Consider the following 20,257-nt stretch of genomic DNA (forward strand, 5'->3'; position numbering starts at 1 on the left):
ATCTCCAATCCAAAGTTAAATCTAGAATCGGCTTCCTATTTCGCAAAACAAAGCCTCCTTCACTCATGCTGCCAAACATACCCTCATAAAACTGACTGTCCTACCGATCCTTGACTTCGGCGATGTCATTTACAAAATAGCCTCCAACACTCTACTCAGCAAACTGGATGCAGTCTATCACAGTGCCATCCGTTTTGTCACCAAAGCCCCATATACTACCCACCACTGCGACCTGTATGCTCTCGTTGGCTGGTCCTCGCTACATACTCGTCGCCAAACCCACTGGCTCCAGGTCATCTATAAGTCTTTGCTAGGTAAAGCTCTGCCTTATCTCAGCTCACTGGTCACCATAGCAACACCCACCCGTAGCACGCGCTCCAGCAGGTATATTTCACTGGTCATCCCCAAAGCCAACACCTCATTTGGCAGCCTTTCCTTCCAGTTCTCTGCTGCCAATGACTGGAACGAATTGCAAAAATCACTAAAGTTGAAGACATATCTCCCTCACTAACTTTAAGCGTCAGCTGTCAGAGCAGCTTACTGATCGCTGCAGCTGTACACAGTCCATCTGTAAATAGCCCATCCAACCAACTACCTACCTCATCTCCATGTTTGTTTTTGTTTTTCTGCTCTTTTGCACACCAGTATTTCTACTTGCACATCCTCATCTGCACATATTACTCAAGTGTAAATTACTACATTTTAATTACTTCGCCACTATTGGCTTATTTATTGCCTTACCTCCTTACTTAATTTGAACACACTGTAAACTGATTTTTCTATTGTGTTATTGACTGTACGTTTGTTTATCCCATGTGTAACTCTGTGTTGTTTTTGTCGCACTGCTTTGCTTTGTCTTGGCCAGGTCGCAGTTGTAAATGAGAACTTGCTCTCAACTGGCCTATCTGGTTAAATAAAGGTGAAATAAAATAAAAAATATATGAAACAGAACACACAACATTATCTAGATAAAGGCAGTTTTGATATCATCACACAAATACATGGGATATTTGTATTAGAATGGCAACATGTAGACACATCAGACACAACGGTAGGCCTAGTTGTAGCTTAATGTATAATATCCCCACAGCTATGAATTCAGGTGCTGTGTGGACTCCCGGTAACTTGATCTCAGATGTATAGAAAAACCACTGTACTATTTTGTTTGAGTAGTTTGGTGATTTCTGTGTTTTGGAACGGAACATCTAGGGTCTTTATTTTCACACCAGCTGAAAAAAAGAACACAATATGTAATATTAACTTCAATCCATTGGATATTTGCTTTTATCTATTCTCTATAAGAAGTGGTTGTATCCATTGCAGTTAGTGCTGGTGAAGAGTTATTTCCTGAGCCCACCTTGTTGTTCAGTAGGTCCCTGTTTAGGTCCCTGTTTAGCTCCTGCTCCTCATAGTCCAGTGTTGTACTGTGAATGGAGGAGACCTGGGGGGAGTCTGTGTCTGGGGAAAAAGAGAGAGATGTTTTAGGCTCACACCATGCTCCCACATGTCTTGTATCACTGTGAATAGCGAGCCTATTTGCCCCCAATAATCATCAGCAATTATAGCTATTATAAGGAACAAAAACAGAGGCCCCTCAATATTGGTTTGGGGACTATTTCAAAGTGAAGCACTACTGTGACATTTTCCCTACCAGTTTCTGTGTTAATGGTCTTCATGGAGATCAAAGTGATGCTCTCTTTTTCTCCACTAAACGTGACATTGCTATGGAAAAAATAGATGAAATACAAACATAAACAGAGACACATTCAGTTTTGTCGTACCCTATCAACACTATGCATGTGTATACTTTGGTGTGCATACCTTTCAGACACCACAGAATCACTGCTCTTTTTACCTGTGGAACAGAAACTGTGGTGATTCTCTTTGTCTGGCATGTTTGACATGATGTTCTTCACTTACTATAACTACTCTCTTCTCAAGCTGGCATGGCCATAGCTCTGGAGAACCCCAGACATTAACAAGGCATTCTGCCTTATCCCAAGGGTTCTCAGCTATAAGCGCTGCTTACCGGTGGGACCATGTGAACTGTAATCCAGACGCTCTGTTTTAATGTTTAGAAACGTCAATAATCATCGCTTGCGATACACTTTTTCTAAACATATGGAACTTATCTTTCATATCAGTGAGAAATAATCTTTCAAATAAAAAATATACACTTACTGTAGCAGGTTTCCACAGATGCATACGGCTGTGTGTCTCCAGCTGACAAACTACAGTTCCGCTACACTTCCTTCCGAGTTATGCTTACACACAGATGTTCGGAACATGCTATATAGCTAATTAGTACAGGTGGTTGTCTCCGTTGTCTGTCTTCCTTAAACAAGCGCTGTAACATGGGAATATGGCCGTGGGGGAACACTAACCCTAACCCTATAAAGGTGTGTGGTAATTTACTTTTTTTTTTTAAATATATAATTTCTCACTGATATGAAAGATACATTCCTTATGTTTCCAAAACCGTACCGCATGTGATGTACCGCAAGCCAAAGTGTGTTAACGTTCAGAACAGGGCTCTTAACAAAACTTCCCCTGGCCAGAAGAGACCTTCATGAATAAACGTTAATGGTAGTTAGCGCCTAAGAAGAGAGATCTCTACAGGTTTTAACATGGATACACATAACATACATATAGATACTGTTACTCTCATGTATCCATTCTCTCACATGAATGATTATCCTTTACATTTACCTTCCTCCTTGGAGTTGCTGCACTGGTCTTTTAGGTTGACCACTGTTACTAAAACCACCATGATAATGATGAGAATGAGGATTAAACTCATGACACCTGTAGGGGAGCAACATCCCAGACAGAGTTAGTTGTACTCCACCTGAGTATAGGATATTAACACTGCACTGTTACATAACAACGGTTTAATCATCATCATCATCATCATCATCATGTATCGTTAAGCATACCAAAGGCAAGCATGGTGAGGCTCTTGCCCGATGACTGAGTGGGAGGGATGTCTGTTTGTGTCCCTTTGTGTCCCTCAGGGGAAGTCACAGAGGTCGAAGTGGTTTCTGTTTGAGCAGCTGTTGATCCTAAGACTGAACACATAAACAGGCATGCAAGTCAACTTACAGCAAACACTACATGAGAAATGCTCAATTTCAAAGATATTAAGACTAGGAGATTGTTATACGGCACAACAACATGTAAGGTTGACCGTAAATGCAGCTTGCGATCATAACACACAAGTAACATGGCCAGGTCACAGTTGTAAATGAGAACTTGTTCTCAACTAGCTTACCTGGTTAAATAAAGGTGAAATACATTATTTAAAAAAAAATGTGCCCTGTGAATGACACATGGCTTTCTCAGAATTCCTCACCTCTGTAAAGCACAGCTAGCAAATCAGAATTTCCTGGCTCATGATTTCCGAATACTATCCAATAACAGGATGTGCACACCATTCAGACAAAAGGCACATCAACTTGTCATCAGTAGACAGAGTACTAAGACAGACAGAGAAATAGTGTTTACCTGGTACAGCAGCAGTGTCTTGTGAGGGGGTACTAGGTATTTTAGCCTGAGCAGAGCTTCTGACATTAGGACACGATAGTCGAGGTGAGGATGTGGGTGCCTCATTCTCACTGCTGGTATTTTCTGAAACACGTCCACAACAACATCAACAAAACTCTTACTGCCTTAGGTTTATTGTAGCCTTCTGTTGGACGCTAGTAACACAAGGATTTGGCTACACCCACAATAAAATATGTGTATGTGACCAATAACATTGTATTTGATTTTGATCTAGTACAGAATGCTACATTTTCTCTGTATTACCAGGTGAGGTTGTTGATTGATTTGACTGCAGGGCACTGAGGGTTGTCACAAGAGGGTTGTCCCCTAGAAAAACAACAAAATGAACGCAATACTTTCTCTCAGTTCTACTCAAACATTAACAGAGAAAACACAGCAGATAAGCCCTATAGAAGACCAGAGTTACCTGGCGATGAGAGTGCTGGGGATGATGTCACATCAGTCATTGGATGGGCTGTAGTTGGGGTGGTTGCGCTGCCAGCCACATGAATAGTTTTGGATGACAGTGTTGTGGGTGAGGTCACTGTGGGTTGAAACATGAACATGAACATGATTCTTGAATGTTGACTACAATATCAGTTTCTGATGATGGTTAAACAGCTCTGGTGATCAAGCAGTTTCATGGTCAAAATAATTTATCCAACCAAATGAATTAATTCTTAGCCAGAGTCAGAGAGTTACAGCCAACTAGGCCTAAACTCACCCATGGGAACCTCTGCCTGGTTGGTCTGATTGATGGCAGATTGGGCTGAAACTGTACACTACAATATCAAAACAGATTTTGTCCTCTGGCTAATTAAACACATCTGATATCATTAAAAAGCACTATATTTAGTCATCTCCTGTTTTTCTAGCGTGATACAGTTAATATACAAGTACAATTTCTATCAAGAGAGAGGAAACTGCTCAAAGTAATACGTAAAAAAAATTGGATGTCAAACAGAGTTGAAAGACTATTGAAGCAATATCTATGTTAGACTAGTACCCGTAATCTGTCTGCGTTGCCTTTATTCATCTAAACCTACCTGCTGGAATGAGGAGAAACACACTCAGCAGAGGGACAGGATACAGAAGCAGATCCATGTCCAAATCCACAGCGTTTCCTCTGTCTGGAGCTTTGCAAATTCCCACTGTGTGTATGTATTATTGAATGTGTAAAATGTGTGGGGTCACTCAGGGCAAGAGAACCCACTGTCATGAACGTACTAGAGAGAGTATGGAGCCTCTCTGAGTGTGTCCGTGTATGGCAGCTGTCTCAACTTGTGGCCTGAGTGTGTGTCTGTGTGTATTTGCCTGTGTTAATGAGAGAGTATGGTTAAGGTCCTGGAAGCGAGATGTTGCCGTCGTGTTGCATATAGTGGGGGTTAGTAGCTACTTGCCCTCTACCGTGGGTTCAGTGTGAGGTGGGAGTGGTTGTCTGACGCTGTTCCCAGAGTTTCCTGTGAAAGAATGGCAGGAAGCAGATGGAATGCCCTCATGGAAACTGTAGAGAAAAGCACATTCGCCCGCTGTTTGGGATTCAGGTTGACTGTGAAAAAGCAGTTCCCTTGAAAACTGTGAAGCTGCCCATTTTACACACACACACACACACACACACACACACACACACACACACACACACACACACACACACACACACANNNACACACACACACACACACACACACACACACACACACACACACACACACACACACACACACACACACACACACACACACACACACACACACTTCATCCCATGGAGCATATTGTTAAGGCGCGGCCTAACTTGTGAAAAGGCATCCTATTCCCATCATGTTGCACAATGTGAGAATATATTTCCTATCTATCGATGAGAAACTGGAAGCCACACTATTGGTTCATGCATATTTTATTCAAGAGTAAAAAACGTGATTTGTCCCATAGGGCATGCTTACAATGTGTGTATCGTTTATGAAGTCAAATGGCAACAAAAAAATTACAAGAAAAAATTGTCACAAAATCCATGAAATTCCTTCTTCAAAATAAACCATGTTTAGACCAAACAAGGATCAGAAAACAGTGGAAGGAAAAAATAACCTTAAGCTTAATCGTGAGAATATTACCAATATCATCAAGAATTATAATGAGAATATATTGTTTTCCTTTTAAAAGTAAGTGAGACACAGGATTTTCATTGTGTCCAATTTGTTTACATTTGAACAAACCATGCGATCATGCTTTGGCAGCCTGAATGTTGCTTTTCACTGAGTAATATGTTCATTCACACAATTGAACAACTTCTGTACACCAACAGAACAGAAAAAGGCTTCACACCTTAAAAAGAGCATATGTGCCTGTACAGCAAAACAATCAAATTAAATAAATCAAGAGTAATATAAAAAACTCAAAATATTGATGAAAAAAATGAAAAAGAAATTATCAAAGGAAGCAAGAATAAAAAAGGATTATATAAAAAACAAAGGGGAACTTTACAAATAAAATTTGATGAAATAAATAATTAAAGTCTACTATATTGAAACATCACAATTATAATTTCACATATCAATAAGGAACTTAATTGCATGCATCGATGCGTTCCATACCGTGGATGCTGTTAAAAAACGTTGTCTTCGTTATTGTCCATCTTTATAATTCATTATATATATATATTTTAGATAATTTTTTACTGCAACAGAAGATTTGACGTTCTATGTGCATTCTCTCTTTAGTTACAGGCAGGTGAGAAACAATCAGGTAGAGGGTGACAGAAGGTAGACCCCGAGCTGGGACCGCAGCACCTAAACATGACAGACTGTGGCTTTGGTTGGTGGAGAGGCCACAGTCAAGCCCATGTTCCACCCCTACCCCTTCCCCCGCAGGCTCATGGCATCTTACCACAAAATAAATCAAGAAAGAAAAGTTTTCAGTTAAGATCGCATTGCAAGTAGTAAAATCTACATATTTTTCATTTTCAAATGTCCTTTCTTACAAACAAGATTTAGTATTTTTTTTATTTGTATTCATTAATACTAGTAGCAAAACATGTTGACTAGCGATATCATTTCTGTATGAGATGAGATCTTGAATGAAACTCTGATTCGAAATAGTAAAATGTGTGTGTGACATGGGTACTGTACAAGAGTGTCTTGTGTCAGTCTCCATGAGGACGTACTGTAACAGACATGGGTGAACGCGTTGGACTCCAAACCCTGCCCACTTGGTCTGTGATTGGATTGAGAGAGGGAACAACAAACACACCCACAGGACCACACCCCTGGCCCTCATCCCAACAGGTTCCCCTACATCCCGCCCCGCTGGCCTCTCCTCTTTCCTGTCCTAAGCTCTGGCCCCACTCCCTTCAGTTTCCCTTTGTGGGGACCTGGCGTCTAAAAAATAAACCACCTTACCCATTTGAACGAGATGTAACATTTGATTTGTTTCTCTAATTGGATGAAAGAGCAGCAGGCGGTAGATGCAGATGTTGTGTTATGTCTGTGGGTGTGTTATGTTATGTCTATATTCTGAGGCCTGATATCACGATTTGGCGATGTCTTGGCGCACAGCACGGCAGTCACATGGACTCTGGGGCGGGCCGTGGGGCGAAACATCACTGGCTGTTGCTGTTGTCATTGTCATTGTCTTCCGTGCCATTGGCCTCGGACATGTTCATCTTGCCCATCGACTGTCCCACGTGGTTGACCCCGACTCTTCGGGGAGGCATGCGCTCATTGATACGGTCTAGGCCCTTGGCCTCCTCGAAGCTGGCAATCTTATGCTGGGGAGAGAACCCACGGATGGCTGCAGGGAGGACAGGTGGGAGGAGAGAGAGGACATACAGGGGATCAGTATCACTGTATCATGACATCATTTATAAATTAGAAACCTTGATTTTAAATCCTTTGATATACCTCTTTGTGCACTCTCATAGGAAAATGGTTAAACATAACCTTCATTATATGCTTTTTACATAAAATATTATTGGGATGTACCATACTTTGGCCTGAATGTAATAGGCTTCATTTAGACAGGCAACCCAATTCTGATTCAACACAATTCTGGTCTTTTGACCAATCAGATCAGCTTTGGAAAAATTTCTGCTGTGAAAAGATCTGATGTGATTGATCAAAATATCACCCAATGTTGCAGGCGTAAAAGAAACATACTGGTCTTGAGAAGAAAAAAAACTGTCGGGGGAGGTTCTCTTCTGCACTGTTCAACCAATCCAGTAAATGTGGAGGAGGAGTTAAGATGGAGTGTCGCCTTGTTAATGTCCAAAAGCGGAAGTCGTGTCACAGGCTTTCTTTACATTTCCCATGGAAATCGGAAGATCCAGTTGTTGGGGACTCAGCAGAGGATAGAAATGCGCTGCCTGTCTAAACGCAGCCTTTGAAAATGTTTCTATTTTTGCTACGTTCTCATGTCACACAGCAGTCAAAGCTAGCATTGTGAATTCAAAGATAATTTGACACAAGTCTAGAAAGATATCTGAACACAGCTTAGAGTAAAATAAAGACGATTTGAATAGATTTAATTGTGGACAGAGTGATATCAGAAACCTTAAGATATCCATAGGCTCCTCTGAGAGAAATATCTGAGAGAATGAGTCAACGACACTCAGCCAGAAACTCACAGACAAACAACCACAACTTACAACAATAGAACCCTCCTTTACTAGAATCGCACACTTGTTTACAACAATAGAACCCTCCTTTACTAGAATAGCACACTTGTTTACAACAATAGAACCCTCCTTTACTAGAATCGCACACTTGTTTACAACAATAGAACCCTCCTTTACTAGAATAGCACACTTGTTTACAGCAATAGAACCCTCCTTTACTAGAATAGCACACTTGTTTACAACAATAGAACCCTCCTTTACTAGAATTGCATACTTGTTTAATGCAATAGAACCCTCCTTTACTAGAATAGCACACTTGTTTACAACAATAGAAACCTTGTTTACTAGAATAGCACACTTGTTTACAACAATAGAACCCTCCTTTACTAGAATTGCATACTTTTTTACAACAATATAACCCTTGTTTACTAGAATAGTACACTTGTTTACAACAATAGAACCCTCGTTTACTAGAATGGCACCCTCCTTTAATAACTTAGACAAACTTCCCCTCATGGAAAAGCAACCTTGTTTGCTAGAATAGCACCCTTGTTTACGGTTGTTATAATTATGTACCATGAAGCCAACATGACATTACAGTACCAGTTGCATGACATAATCGTGTTGCTCCGTACATCGTCCTGTTAGTGTATTAGTTCATGCTCGTTCATTTAAGCCTGTCGCGATGCAGGCAGTTGTTTAACTGCAGCTGTCAAATACTGCATCATGACATTGTCAGGTCATTGTGAGAGCATCAGGTGTCCAGAGACTCCAGAGACGGAAGAAGAAGCGAGACATCTCACTCGCTCCTTTTTTCTGGTTCATATACAGACAATGAACTAAGCAGACCAGACCCAGCTGCTAACGCATTGGTGCCTATTGGAGAGCCAACCCTTAAGCAGACCGGATCTCTAACAATTTTTTTCAATGTTAAATGGCCTGAGTGGGACATCTTCATTTATTCACTATCTTTGGAGACTCTATTGTTCACATAGATGACACATCATGCTCATGATACCATTCATTTGACTTCATGATGCATACTGAATTTCACCTTAGCGCTCGCCTGTCTCCTGTTCTCCCTGCATGCGATGCATCTTTGAACCAGATGGGGGCGGAAGATAAGCCAAATCCAAAAAATAAAAGAAGGAATCATGCCTGAGCATAAAAAGATACCCGAAACTATCATGCAGCTCTTGGTAGCACCTCACTTTGCATGACTTAAATTACTTACATACAATAACAAATCCATGTGTTTATATTTATATGTAAGGTATCAAACTTGATCAAACTTCGAAAAGGCTTTGTTTTTCCTGAGCACACCATGTAATTAATGTAAAATACATCTCTTGATCCTTACATCATAACTGATATAGTTGAGATATCTTGTAATCAAGATACTGCAAAGTTCCGTGCTACCCATTCTAAATCCAACTGTCCCCCTGATAAGTTGCTAAATGCAGGCTGAATATGTACTACTATTGTAACTGATGGGTAGTTGACCCAATGCATGTCCTGCAGGCCAGCCTGCTGAGAGAGGTGGGGTGGGGGACACAGCTTTACCTTCTCCGTCCTCAGTTTCTGTGTCGATTGCTTCAATGGCCTCGGTGGTGGCTGGGGGGGGAAAGGAGGGGAGCGAGTTACTTCTGACAAAGCCATGCAGAATGCAGAATGCAGCCCCCGGCGGTAGGTAGGCAGCTGGCTAGAGACCAGCAAGAGACCAGGCAGTGAGAGACGCATGTACCGCAGCAACACAGCCAGACTGAGTGGCCAGAGGCCTGGGGAACACCCCATGGCTGGGCTTGAGAGACTCTGGAGGGCCACAGGACCTGACTGAACTCGGGTAACACTGTGGGAGGCATCCAGAATTTCAAAGGTCAACTCAATAGGAGTAAACACAGGTGAGGTGAGACGACTGGCGAGGTGAGACGACTGGCGAGGTGAGACGACTGGCGAGGTGAGATGGTGAGACGACTGGCGAGGTGAGATGGTGAGGTGAGATGGTGAGACGACTGGTGATGGTGAGAGATGGTGAGGTGAGATGGTGAGGACGAACTGGCGACGAGTGAGATGGTGAGACGGACTGGCGAGGTGAGACGACTGGCGAGGTGAGACGACTGGCGAGGTGAGACAACTGGTGAGGTGAGATGGTGAGACAACTGGTGAGGTGAGACAAACTGGCGAGGTGAATCGGTGAGGTGAGACGACTGGCGAGCTGAGACTGGCAGGTGAGATGACGAGTGACTGGTGAGGTGAATGATAAGATGACTGGTGAGGTGAATTGACTGGTGAGATGAGAGACTGTAGGTGGGGGTGAGATGACGAGATGACTGGTGAGGTGAATGAGATGACTGGTGAGGAGAGACTGGATGAGGTGAGATGAGATGACTGGTGAGGTGAGATGGAGATGACTGGTGAGGTGAGGTGACTGGTGAGTGAGATGACTGGTGAGGTGAAGATGACTGGTGAGGTGAGATGACGAGATGACTGGTGAGTGAGATGGACTGGTGAGGTGAGATGACTGGTGAGGTGAGATGACTGGTGAGGTGAATGACGAGATGACTGTGAGGTGAGATGGACATGACTGGTGAGGTGAGATGACTGGTGAGGTGAGATGACGAGATGACTGGTGAGGTGATGATGCGAGATGACTGGTGATGGGTGAGATGACATGACTGGTGAGGTGAGATGACTGGTGAGGTGAGATGACGAGATGACTGGTGAGGTGAGATGGTGAGATGACTGGTGAGGTGAGATGACTGGTGAGGCGAGATGACTGGTGAGGTGAGATGACTGGTGAGGTGAGATGACTGGTGAGATGAGATGGTGAGTGTCTCTCTCTAGTGTCAGCTGTAGCTAAAGGGGGCAGAATCTGCAGGCCTCCAGAGTCAAGGGTGGCTGCCCAAACCTGGGTCAGAAACAAAGGGACCAGAGGACGAATACGAAGACAAAGACCCACGGAGAGAGGGAGAGCGACGGAGACTGTGACAAAGGGAAGAGTCACAGTGATAGAAAGAGGAACGAACAGACAGTTAGGGAAGGGAGGGAGGGATAGAACAGCCCTGGCCTGGGCCTGGTCCTCACCACTCTGTAGGGTCTGTTTGCCCCCGGAGAGCACACCGCTGGGCAGCATGCCAGTAGGCGTCAGACCCTTCAGCGTCAACACGTTCTCACTCTCCTCCCTGCAGGACACACAGAACAGCACCACACACAGGTCAGAGGACATCCACAATGGTCACTCATGTATGCTTCTACTGTATATCCACTCTATTATAATAACGCTATGCTCAGTATTAGAGATGTGTTCATGTGCAACAGCTACAGTAGAAAGCTGATGTGAGGCGAGGTGGAGAACGTTTTCACCGAAGCACTTTGAACATCGTGGCCATTTTCCCAATGGCGCGGATTTTGTTCCTGATCACCTCCTTCCGAGCTGCAGCTGCGTTGGCTAGAAAGAGACAACACTCATTTTCAGATATTAGGAATGAGTCTATGGGCCACATTGAAATGATCCATTTATATTCTTTACTGGTAATTCAATGAGCCCCTCATAACAAATAAACACCCAGAGGACATATCATCTACGAATACCATAATAGTACGTGCTTTTACTTGTTTATCGGGACCCACTGTATGCCAGGGAGAGGAGTGTGAGACACTGCAGTTCTAATGGGCTCTTCACAGTACTGTATACCAGGGAGAGGAGTGTGAGACACTGCAGTTCTAATGGGCTCTTAACAGTACTGTATACCAGTGACTAACCATCTAAGATCTCTTGGTCGTCTCCGTCGTTCATGAGCTCGTCGTCAGAGCAGATACTCAACACGTTCACCAGCATCTCTGTGACTGGGGTGAGGTAAAAAGCTATTAGATGAGGGCGCTGCTGTACATATTTGTTTACGATAAAATGTAGCAAGAGGGTAAATCTAGAAGAACACGGTCATCTCTGAGCCCATCAGTCAGAGAACATGGATGTGTCCTGCTGAATGTTTGTCTAGACTAGCAAATGAAGATGACTCTCAGCACTCAGCTCAAATTAATGATTAAAATGATTAAAACAGTGCAGTATAGTCATCATTACACATAGACATGGTCTACTAAGGATTGGGAAAGGGTGGTAGTGGTACCTTTCTCCCCCACAAAGGGCAGGGACCAGGTGAACACGTCCATGAAGTTGGGCAGCCAGTAGGGATGAGGGGAGCAGTTGAACTGCCGTATGTTCATCACGTTGTTCTCATACTTCAGTACTGCAGCTGTGGAGGGGGAAAAACACAAGGGACATGTAAACATAAACATGTCTGCATCTACAAGGATACACACATACTACACAAAACATAGTAGGTTTACAGAAAGAACACAGTAAGAAACGTCCATCAGTGTGTTGAGCACATCACGCTGTACATCACTGAGTGATACATTAATCACGCTGTACATCATTAATGCCGTGGATTTCTCAATTTTGAGCCCACTCCTATATCAATGGCGCAGCGTGCGTTATTTTGCTGCAAGCATATGCATGACAATACGTTTGAAATCCTGTCAATTCCCAAGACGGCATTGTTTTTCCCCTCTCACACCGACGTTTCATGCCTCCAGTTGCGGACAGAAAACAGAGCATAATGATGTGCCTCTTCTGCAGGCATATTCACAGCGACTGAAAGGACCAAAGAAGGTCATTTTGAAGAAAACAATTTGAGAAAAAAAAGCACGTCTTTGAAACGGCTGTGGTTGATGGGAGCTAGCTCTTGGATTATTATGACAGTGCTTCCCTATTTTACTTCCACTATATACAGGATAAGCATGATATGAGTTTTGTTTCTTGACAAACAGATGCTACAGAAAGGAACCTTTTTACTCAGAGGTAAAACAATCCATGAAATCAAACAAATTGTTTTTCAAAAATAAATAAAAGACATCTGTATAAAACAATGAAGAACATCTAATAATCTATCAAATCACACCAAGAGCAGAGGTCAAATTACACACTGGCTGTTCAGAGTAGCCTGAAGATAGTAGGCTGGAGCAACATTCATAGTCTTATGGGGATGCACACCTTGATATGTGTATGTGTTTGTGTGGGTGTGTGAGAGAGACATTGACACAGTGAAAGAAACAGACAGAGGCAGAGACAGAGACAGAGTGACAGACAAAGAAAGAGAGAAACGGAGCGAGAGAGAAACAGAGGCATTGGACATAGAGAGAGAAAGAGACAGACTGGCAGAGACAGACAGAAACAGACAGAGAAAAAGACATAGCAACAGGCAGAGACAGAAACAGAGGAAGAGACAGAGACAGAGGAAGAGACAGGAAGAGAAAGGGACAGAGACAGAAATAGAGACATACACAGAAAGAGACAGAGAGAAACAGTGGCACAGGACAGTGACAGAGAAAGAGACAGAGAGAAACAGTGGCACAGGACAGTGACAGAGAAAGAGACAGAGAGAAACAGTGGCACAGGACAGTGACAGAGAAAGAGACAGAGAGAAACAGTGGCACAGGACAGTGACAGAGAAAGAGACAGAGAGAAACAGTGGCACAGGATAGTGACAGAGAAAGGAGATGAGATGATCAACCATTAGGTACTCCTCTGGAGCCCCAGAAGTGAAGTGCTGATGCTGTTCCATCAGGAGATATAAAACTACATGGAGATGGCCAGGCATACCGACAGTCCCTCCCACACTCTTACCATGGCTCACTATCCATCTCCATCAAGCCACACAATGAACAGCACCCACCAACACACATATGATCCAACATACATTCACTACGTATATACTTGTTCACATAGACTCATACGTTAACACTACAAATACATACCCTTATATATCAAATAAAATACACAAAAAATATGGAGAAATATTCAGACCCCTTGACTTGTTCCACATTTTATTTCTGTCACGTGTGCCCCCTCTCCGGCCTCTAGGTCATCAGGCTGCTCACAATGGCGCACACCTGTCACCATCATTACCCGCACCTACGCGTTGTCAGACTCACCTGGACTCCATCACTTCCTTGATTACCTGCCCTATATATGTCACTTCCTTTGGTTCCTTCCCCAGGTGTCATTGTTTCATGTCTGCGTTGTTCGAGGTTCTGGTTTTGTATTATGTTCTGTTTATTTTACTAACACCCACTCCCTGAATTTTCTTCTAGACTCTCAGCGTACATCATTACAATTACATTACAGCCTTCTTCTAAAATTGATTAAATAGATGTTTTTCCCTCATCAATCGACATACAGTACCTCATAATGATAAACAAAACCTTTTTTTTGAAATGTTAGCTAATTTATTAAAATAAAAAAACAGAAATACCTTACATAAGTATTCAGACCCTTTACACAGTACTTTGTTGAAGCACCTTTGGCAGCGATTACAGCCTTGAGTCTTATGTATCATGCTACAAACTTGGCACACCTGTATTTGGGGAGTTACTCCCATTCTTCTCTGCAGATCCTCTCAAGCTCTGACAGGTTGGATGGGGAGCGTTGCTGCAAAGCTATTTTCAGGTCTCTCCAGAGATGTTCAAGCCCGGGCTATGGCTGGCCCACTCGAGTACATAAAGAGACTTCTCCCAAAGCCACTCCTACGTTGTCTTGGCTGTGTGCTTAGGGTCGTTGTCCTGTTGGAAGGTGGACCTTCGCCCCCAGTCTGAGGTCCTGAGCGCTCTGGAGCAGGTTTTCATCAAGGATCTCTTTGTACTTTGCTCCGTTCATCTTTGCCTTGATCCTGACTAGTCTCCCAGTCCCTGCCGCTGAAAAACACCCCCACAGCATGATGCTGCCACCACCATGCTTCAACGTAGGGATGGTGCAAGGTTTCCTCCAGACGTGACACTTGGCAATCAGGCCAAAGAGTTCACTATTATTCTACAATGTAGAATGAGTAGGTGTGTCCAAACCCTTGACTGGTACTGTGTACAGTTGAAGTCGGAAGTTTACATACACTGATTGATTGAGAGTCATTAAAACTGGTTTTTCAACCACTCCACAAATGTCTTGTTAACAAACTATAGTTTTGGCAAGTAGGTTAGGACATCTACTTTCTGCACGACACAAGAAACTTTTCCAACAATTGTTTACAGAAAAATGATTTCACTTATAATTCACTGTATCACAATTCCAGTGGTCAGAAGTTTACATACACTAAGTTGACTGTGCTTTTAAACAGCTTGGAAAATTCCATAAAATGATGTCATGGCTTTAGAAGCTTCTGATAGGCTGATTGACATCATTTGAGTCAATTGGAGGTGTACCGGTGGATGTATTTCAAGGCCTACCTTCAAACTCCGTGCCTCTTTGCTTGACACCATGGGAAAATCAAAAGAAATCAGCCAAGACCTCAGAAAAAAATTGTATACCTCCACAAGTCTGGTTCATCCGTGGGAGCAATTTCCAAACGCCTGAAAGTACCACATTCATCTGTACAAACAATAGTACGCAAGTATAAACACCATGGGACAACACGCAGGAGATGCCTTCTGTCTCCTAGAGATGAACGTACTTTGGTGCGAAAAGTGCAAATCAATCCCAGAACAACAGCAAAGGACCTTGTGAAAATGCTGGAGGAAACAGCTACAAAAGTATCTATATCCACAGTAAAACATGTCCTATATCGACATAACCCGAAAGGCCGTTCAGCAAGGAAGAAGCCACTACTCCAAAACCGCCATAAAAAAGCCAGACTACGGTTTGCAACTGCACATGGGGACAAAGATAATACTTTTTGGAGAAATGTCCTCTGGTCTGATGAAGCAACATCTCAAGACATCAGTCAGGAAGTTAAAGCTTGGTCGCAAATGGGTCTTCCAAATGGACAATGACCCCAAGCATACTTCCAAAGTTGTGGCAAAATAGCTTAAGGACAACAAAGTCAAGGTTTTGGAGTGGCCATCACAAAGCCCTGACCTCAATCCTATAGAAAATTTGTGGGCAGAACTGAAAAAGCATGTGCGAGCAAGGAGGCCTACAAACCTGACTCAGTTACACTGGGTTGGCGCCCCCCCTTGGGTTGTGCCGTGGCGGAGATCTTTGTGGGCTATACTTGGCCTTGTCTCAGGATGGTAAGTTGGTAGTTGAAGATTTCCCTCTAGTGGTGTGGGGGCTGTGCTTTGGCAAAGTCGGTGGGGTTATATCCTGCCTGTTTGGCCCTGTCCGGGGGTATCATCGGATGGGGCCACAGTGTCTCCTGACCCCTCCTGTCTCAGCCTCCGGTATTTATGCTGAAGTACTTTATGTGTCGGGGGGCTAGGGTCAGTCTGTTATATCTGGAGTATTTCTCCTGTCTTATCCAGTGTCCTGTGTGAATTGAGATATGCTCTCTCTAATTCTCTCTTTCTCTCATTCTTTCTTTCTCTCTCTCYGAGGACCTGAGCCATAGGACCATGCCTCAGGACTACCTGGCATGATGACTCCTTGCTGTCCCCAGTCCACCTGGCCGTGCTGCTGCTCCAGTTTCAACTGTTCTGCCTGCGGCTATGGAACCCTGACCTGTTCACCGGACGTGCTACCTGTRCCAGACCTGCTGTTTTCAACTCTCTAGAGACAGCAGGAGCGGTAGAGATCCTCTCAATGATCGGCTATGAAAAGCCAACTGATATTTACTCCTGAGGTGCTGACTTGTTACACCCTCGACAACTACTGTGATTATTATTATTTAACCATGCTGGTCATTTATGAACATTTGAACATCTTGGCCATGTTCTGTTATAATCTCCACCTGGCACAGCCAGAAGAGAACTGGCCACCCCTCATAGCCAGGTTCCTCTCTAAGTTTCTTCCTAGGTTTTGGACTTTCTAGGGAGTTTTTCCAAGCCACCGTGCTTCTACACCTGCATTGCTTGCTGTTTGGGGTTTTAAGCTGGGTTTCTGTACAGCACTTTGATATATCAGCTGATGTAAGAAGGGCTATATAAATACATTTGATTTTTAAATTTGATTTGAGTTACACCAGCTCTGTATGGAGAAATGGGCAAAAACTCACCCAACTTATTGTGGGAGGCTTGTGGAAGGCTACCCAAAAATTTAACCCAAGTTAAACAATTTAAAGGCAATGCTACCAAATACTAATTCAGTGCATGTAAACTTCTGACACACTGGGAATATGATGAAAGAAATAAAAGCTGAAATACATAATTCTCTCTACTATTATTCTGACATTTCACATTCTTAAAATAAAGTGGTGATCCTAACTGACCTAAGACAGGGAATTTTTACTAGGATTAAATGTCAGGAATTTTGGAAAACTGAGTTTAAATGTATATGTATGTATATAAAAACTCTACAAATAAATGGAATAGACAGACTGACCTTTGTTGTTGTAAACGTCAAGGTAGTTTGGCGCTGAGAAGATGGTGATGAGGGAGGGGAAGCCGGTGGTTTGGCTCTTGCGGTACATGCGGTAGCTATAGAACAGCACAGAGAGAGGGGGACGGGTTTTCAGGTTAATCATCTGGATGAATCATGAATCGTATTAAAGCTAAAAGTGTTTGTAAGAGAGAGAAAGAAAAAGATATAAAGAGAGAGAGAAAGATGTGGTGTTGGTACATACCCAGCATCTTGTGCTTCATGTGCTCGGATGACTGATAATAAGTTATTGTTCTGTAGGAACTCACATACAGCTGGATAACTGCACGGCAGAAAAAAGAGAGAAGGTTTGGGGATGGCATATCTAAATTCACACTGTTTGACACATATAACAGAGCAACACAGCTAGCACTGACCTATGTAACCAAACAACATGCAGAATACATACTGTAAGTATTGTGTAACAGAGCTTATCTGAATACACAGTCGAAAAACACTTTCTGACTATATTACAGTCATGAAACAGAGAATACAATATGATTCCCCTGGTCCAGCCACAGACTAGAACATTGACTTTGTCCTACAACACAACAAAACAGTTCAGAGCGTCAGCAAGCGTCAGTGTGTTGTTATCAGAGCACTGCTCAGTATGATGTAAGTCAGAGCAGCCCAGGCCAACCCAGCCCATCACAGCCCAGCCCATCCCAGGCCAACCCAGCCCATCCCATTCCAGCCCAGCCCATCCCAGGCCAACCCAGCCCATCCCAGGCCAAACCCAGCCCATCACATCCCACAGCTCCCAGTTCGCCCCAAAGCAACCTAATACCACTCACTGGCTCAAAAACACAACAAACCATGTCAGCTATTATCTGACTGCTAACTGGCTGTCAGTTCTACCCTGACAGGTAATGTGAGAGGGTTGCTACATTTCCCCATCCTTTAAGCCAACTGTTAACAAGATGGCCGGTTTGACAGCATTGTTCCTCCGCCTCTCTCTCTTCCCTCGACACAGATCACTCCTTCCCTTCCATCTCTCTTCCTATCACTTGCTCCAGTTTGGGCTGGAGGAGTGGGTTGTCATAGCAACAGCTCATTGCAGAGCCCCAGGGGAATTGTGGGATAGATGGCAGTGTTGAGCTGATACTGGCCCCTGCCCGGACTCTTGTTTTACACCCACGATGCATTTCAACCGCCTGGTTTGGAGTAGGAGGTTCCTATGCACATGTCTACTCCTCCTCGCATCTCCTCTACATCCCTCTCCTTCAACCTCACAACCCCCAGCAGCAGTCTAATGTATCACCCCTCTGTATGTCACTCCGCCCTGCTGATTCAGACAGAGATACAGTTTTAGCTTCAGCTCGATTCCATTCCGATACCTGAAGGTCTGAATGTGTATATGGTCATATAATCGTATAGTCTATTTTGTGAGCTGATGAACAGAAAAAAGAGAGACTATGATCGCCATAATTAAAACATGCACATTTCTGTTAAATTATCAGATTCATAAAATAACAGGATAACAAAGGTTATGAAAAAATGGTATGCACATGCTGACGACTCAAGCTCACATATTAATTGGCCTGAATGTGCATAGTTTTTTAATCCATGGCTCAGTTGGTCAGAGGAGGGGGTCATATCTGTGTCAGATTTGGCTCCTGGGGCGTTTCTCTGAACCTGTGTATTGGTAAAACTTTCAGGTGCTGAAACCTTAGGGTTACAGGGTGACTGATGAGAATCATTACAGAGACGTTCCCCGAAGAAAATATTATAACCCTTCACTGACAAACCAGGCCATAAGCCTTTTCACCTCATCTTATCAAAACAAGCTCAGTCCACCACCTAGCAACAAGGATGCTGGGTGGGACTACATAAAGTGTTTTGTGGCTGTCTGATAGTTCCCTAAATGTATTACTGTGGTCAGTCAGAATGAGACAACACAGATAAACACACAAAGCCTTTTAGACATGGACATAAGCCAGCTGGGATCCATCCACACCACCTCCAATCACCAGGGATACCATATTCCCCCTCACAAACTGACTGACCAACGCCCTGAGAGGTGCACTTGTTTCTGTGTGTAAATGCATCTAATGAGGATGTTTTAATCTAACACAGCCATGCATTGTACGAAACTCTCCATCCATCCCAGGGCCACCCCTAGCTTTTTGAGGGCCCTAAGCAAGATTATTTTGGGGGGCCCCCAACCACCTTGCGGGCAAAACATTTTAGTGCCCTCCCTCTTGGCAGTGGATTTTTGTTGTTGTTGCAGTGTTAGACTTAATTTCCCGCAACTCTACACATTTTACCATTAAGTGGAGAGAAGTTTTGTAGTTTTAAAGTTAATTTCCTGCAGTTCTAAATATTTTGCCATGACTTATGCCATGTTCAAATGATATCTGAGTAAGAGTGACTAACCAAATCATTGAGGACCCCTGGGGAAATTCTATTATTTTATACTAATATAATTGCTCAGAGAAAGAGATTCTGTTTAAGAAGAAAAAAAGGTAGGGGTCAAAATTAGACACCCCTAAAGATTCTTATGAATAATGTAGTCAAAAGTCTAGTATTTGGTCCCATATTTGCATGCAATGAGTACAGTACATCAAGCTTGTGACTCTACAAACTAGTTGGATGCATTTTGCAGTTCGTTTTGGTTGTATTTTATTTTGTGCCCAATAGGAATGAACGGTAAATCTTGTATTGTGTCCTTTTGGAGTCACTTTTATTGTAAATAAGAATAGAATATGTTTCTAAACACTTCTATATTAATGTGGATGCTACCATGATTATGGATAATCTTGAAT

At 43.1% G+C, this 20,257-nt stretch overlaps 2 protein-coding genes and 1 long non-coding RNA gene across 5 annotated transcripts in view; 1 reads left to right on the top strand and 2 right to left on the bottom strand.

The window, feature by feature from the left end:
- Positions 1-998: 998 nt before the first annotated feature.
- On the bottom strand, positions 999-4,913 carry ecscr (endothelial cell surface expressed chemotaxis and apoptosis regulator). 3 transcript variants are annotated; one of them, XM_023988165.2, is made up of 11 exons: positions 4,590-4,913; positions 4,268-4,318; positions 3,971-4,087; positions 3,808-3,870; positions 3,505-3,627; positions 2,937-3,068; positions 2,710-2,805; positions 1,822-1,855; positions 1,652-1,722; positions 1,358-1,458; positions 999-1,229 (listed from the first exon to the last, which is right to left on the bottom strand). In XM_023988165.2, the coding sequence occupies exons 1-11, from the start codon at positions 4,645-4,647 to the stop codon at positions 1,221-1,223; spliced, it is 855 nt and encodes a 284-aa protein (XP_023843933.1). In that variant the 5' UTR covers positions 4,648-4,913; the 3' UTR covers positions 999-1,220. The 3 variants fall into 3 exon arrangements, with proteins under 3 accessions (XP_023843933.1, XP_023843935.1, XP_023843934.1); XM_023988167.2 differs by having other exon boundaries at positions 4,268-4,325; positions 4,590-4,676; XM_023988166.2 differs by lacking the exon at positions 4,268-4,318 and having other exon boundaries at positions 4,590-4,746.
- Positions 4,914-5,419: 506 nt separating this feature from the next.
- LOC111964297 (protein phosphatase 3 catalytic subunit alpha-like) overlaps positions 5,420-20,257 on the bottom strand; it is a 58,356-nt gene continuing 43,518 nt past the window's right edge. Inside the window, 8 exon segments of the mRNA XM_023988136.3 lie at positions 5,420-7,326; positions 9,713-9,763; positions 11,234-11,331; positions 11,513-11,597; positions 11,912-11,995; positions 12,277-12,402; positions 17,457-17,551; positions 17,698-17,775. Of these exon segments, the coding sequence (XP_023843904.1) occupies positions 7,136-7,326; positions 9,713-9,763; positions 11,234-11,331; positions 11,513-11,597; positions 11,912-11,995; positions 12,277-12,402; positions 17,457-17,551; positions 17,698-17,775 (808 nt within the window). The 3' untranslated portion in view covers positions 5,420-7,135.
- On the top strand, positions 10,727-10,980 carry LOC139027781 (uncharacterized). The gene is made up of 3 exons (XR_011479945.1): positions 10,727-10,783; positions 10,816-10,874; positions 10,934-10,980. It is a non-coding gene; the product is annotated as an uncharacterized lncRNA (long non-coding RNA).

The sequence above is a fragment of the Salvelinus sp. IW2-2015 genome, linkage group LG5, assembly GCF_002910315.2.
Source record: "Salvelinus sp. IW2-2015 linkage group LG5, ASM291031v2, whole genome shotgun sequence".
NCBI classification, from domain to species: Eukaryota; Metazoa; Chordata; class Actinopteri; order Salmoniformes; family Salmonidae; genus Salvelinus; species Salvelinus sp. IW2-2015.

Bases quoted from the DNA above. Each gene is read 5' to 3' on its own strand.
- ecscr (XM_023988165.2), bottom strand. From the start codon at position 4,647: ATGGATCTGCTTCTGTATCCTGTCCCTCTGCTGAGTGTGTTTCTCCTC. The intron at 4,319-4,589 runs GTAGGTTTAGAT...TGTAGTGTACAG, and splicing joins GTTTCTCCTCATTCCAGCAG to TTTCAGCCCAATCTGCCATC. The intron at 3,871-3,970 runs GTAACTCTGGTC...TTGTTTTTCTAG, and splicing joins CCCAGCACTCTCATCGCCAG to GGGACAACCCTCTTGTGACA.